The sequence below is a fragment of the Egretta garzetta genome, unplaced genomic scaffold (assembly GCF_000687185.1).
Source record: "Egretta garzetta isolate BGI_Z169 unplaced genomic scaffold, ASM68718v1 scaffold593, whole genome shotgun sequence".
Lineage (NCBI taxonomy): Eukaryota > Metazoa > Chordata > Aves > Pelecaniformes > Ardeidae > Egretta > Egretta garzetta.
The window spans coordinates 558,819-561,683 of NW_009259106.1; the positions used below are offsets into that span (position 1 = coordinate 558,819).

The 2,865-nt window shown below is 35.8% G+C and overlaps 1 protein-coding gene across 1 annotated transcript in view; it reads left to right on the plus strand.

The window, feature by feature from the left end:
* Nucleotides 1-2,865, plus strand: part of ANXA10 (annexin A10) — a 15,304-nt gene that overhangs the window by 9,962 nt on the left and 2,477 nt on the right. Inside the window, exons 7-8 of the mRNA XM_035890895.1 lie at nucleotides 1,432-1,528; nucleotides 2,179-2,237. Coding sequence (XP_035746788.1) covers nucleotides 1,432-1,528; nucleotides 2,179-2,237 — 156 coding nt within the window. The remainder of the gene's footprint in view (nucleotides 1-1,431; nucleotides 1,529-2,178; nucleotides 2,238-2,865) is intronic.

Below are 2,865 nucleotides of genomic sequence, written 5' to 3' on the forward strand. Positions count from 1 at the left end.
TTCAGCTGTTTGAACATAGAGTGGAAAGGAAAAATATGACTTGCTAATAAAACCATGGTTTACATACCAAGAAGCTCAGTGTGCAGCAGGGTATTAGCCTGAAACCTGTGTGAACTGTTGGAGCTCTCAGACTCCCACTGCTGTTAATGGGATTTTGGAAGTAATGGAAAACTAAACTTTACTTTATGACTACAGACAGCTATAGATAGAACAGACAGACATAAGGATGCATAATAACAGAGAGAAGAATGTATGACCAAAGAAAGGCGTAGGCTATGGCTGCGCTGCGTTTACACACAACACAACAGGATGAGGCAGATTTTTCTTAACTATTTTCTTCATTTTTCCTAAGTAACTCTTTGCTATGAGTGGAAACACTTTTGGAGAGGCAGTTGGAGTATTTTCAACAAATGTTTGTATGTGAAAACACATTGCTGTGTTGAAGCCTTTTCATGGAAGTTTCAAAGAAGTTTTTGATGGGAGCACTTCAGGGCCCACATCCACTCTCTCATAATGAACGTACACACAGAAACATAATAGGACATTTTTATTTAAAATAGATAATCAGGCACAATTACAGATTGCAAGAAAATCATATGAGATCATTCAGATCTTCCACTGTAGAAAAGAAACCTGTTGTGTCTGTTTGGTGACAAGTTTGAGATGTCTTTTGCTCTGCAGCAGAAAAAGAGTCTGTTTGGTGATAAGTTTATCACTGTGCAGCCAGATGTATTTCTTATGCCAACTTCTAACAGTAGCTTAGAACTACTTTGCTGTCATGGATCAAAAAATTAATTTTTCTATCATGACTCCTGTAAGGCCGGTGATGATAGGATTAACATAATGTAACACACCTGCTTATGCTCTATTCTCTTTCTGTAACAGAGATTTGAGGGCTCTGTCTGTAATGTAGCCCTCCGTAAGGTTTATAGCAGGCAGTGAGTTGAAAATTTTCCTCCTTCCCTAAAGGAGTAAGCACACTTTGTATATTTGTGTGTGTAAGTCTGGATACCTGCATTATCCAGAGTGTCCGTGTCTGGATACTGATATGGTATATGTGTCATGCCATGGCTTCTTGTCACAGTCTGTGAATATCTGGTCAGTTTTAGCCAAGGTAAGAAAGGAAGTTGTCTTAATGACGACATTCTTACAAGTTGTGTAAACAGAGGTTGCTAGACAGAGAATTTATTAAAGCTTCCAGTGAAACAGACGCTTTACAGTGCATTCATTTTATACTGTATACTGGAAGCCAGGTTTTAGACTACCCATTTAGATTGCCTTACCTGGGGGATATAAACATAATGAAACACTGAGAATAAATAGAGAAAAAAATAAACTCAATAGTTATAGCACTGTGGGGAAGCAGGAAAAAAAAGGCAAGTTGATCCTTATAAATGAACTAAAATAAAGCAAGATTTTTCCCCCTCCCAAGTTTTCCAGGAGTTCCAAAATCTCTCTGGGCAAGATATAGTAGATGCCATCAACGAATGTTATGATGGATACTTTCAAGAATTACTGGTTGCAATAGGTAACGTAAAAATATTATTTTATACTAGCAGTAATCAATAAACATCTAGCATGGTATCTCTGATGCATCAGAATATTCTTTTTTTGAGATTTCCATCCACTTTACTCTCTTATATTGTGTAATTAAATTTTCAGAGATAATTAGGAATGAGTATTTGAACTACTTTTCTGTGTTTGCCTAAATCTAAAAACGTATTTATGCAGCATTAGATTCTGACTGAGCAGAACTACTATCTGTTCTGTATCTGATAACAAACTTTGTGCGACCAATCATAACTGCATTACCAGCTGATCCTACACATTAAATAATTGGCAGAGTTTTCAGCACTTGAGTGGTATACAGACAAGTTCCAAGCTTTATGTGACTTTGTTCTCTATTTATAGAATAAGGATAATATTTCTACAAAGATGTCATGTAAGCGTATTCACTGATATTTAATAAGCCCTTTGATGCAAGTCATGAGTACCCACCCAAAATAAGTACCAGACTTTTAAAATGATAAATATAGTCATGCCTATGAAAACTGGCAGGTTAATTTTAAGCTGAGTCATGGACAGCACTACCCAACTTTATATTTCAAGGAGCCCAAAGCCAATAGAACAGATTTTATAATAAACTTACGCTTACCTGTTGCAACTTTTCTCTTCTAGTTCTCTGTGTTCGTGACAAGCCTTCCTACTTTGCTTACAGGCTTTATAATGCAATTCATGTAAGTAGTCTTTCTTCTTCGCATATCATTAAAAAGTAGATTCCCTATTTTTTGTTTGCTTGATAATTCTCAAACAAGTACTTACAAATCAGTCCGTTCGATCTTTAAGGTGTGATTGTGTGGTTTAAAACTGTTGGTACCTACATAACATTTCAAAGCAGTAATGCCTAAGCAGAGGTTAGGATTTAACAGTACTTTAAAGGTTAAGTACCTAGATTCCTTTAAAAAGTATCTGCCCAGTAACTTCGTCAATTTTTTTTTCCAAATTAAAACCTTTCTCTTCTATGGACTGTATCTCCCCCTGCTGTGCAGAATTCAAGTGTGCACCTTTCTTACTATGCAATTTTCCTATCTAGTGATTTAGTAAGTATCACTGAAAAATCATAAACTAGTGTTACATAAAAACCAGTAATTTCTTCTGGGGGGTCAGAGTGTGTGTGTGTGTGACACCTACAAATTCTTCCTACCAGAGGTCACTGAAGACAGTTTCTTTTGTTTTTCATTCATTAGTGACAATAATGAGTCATTATGTTATATAAAAAATAAAGTACAATATTTTAAGATAAATCTTTTAAGTGTAATCTTCAGAAGATGGTCATAAAAGCCATCCATGGGTAAAATGTGCAGG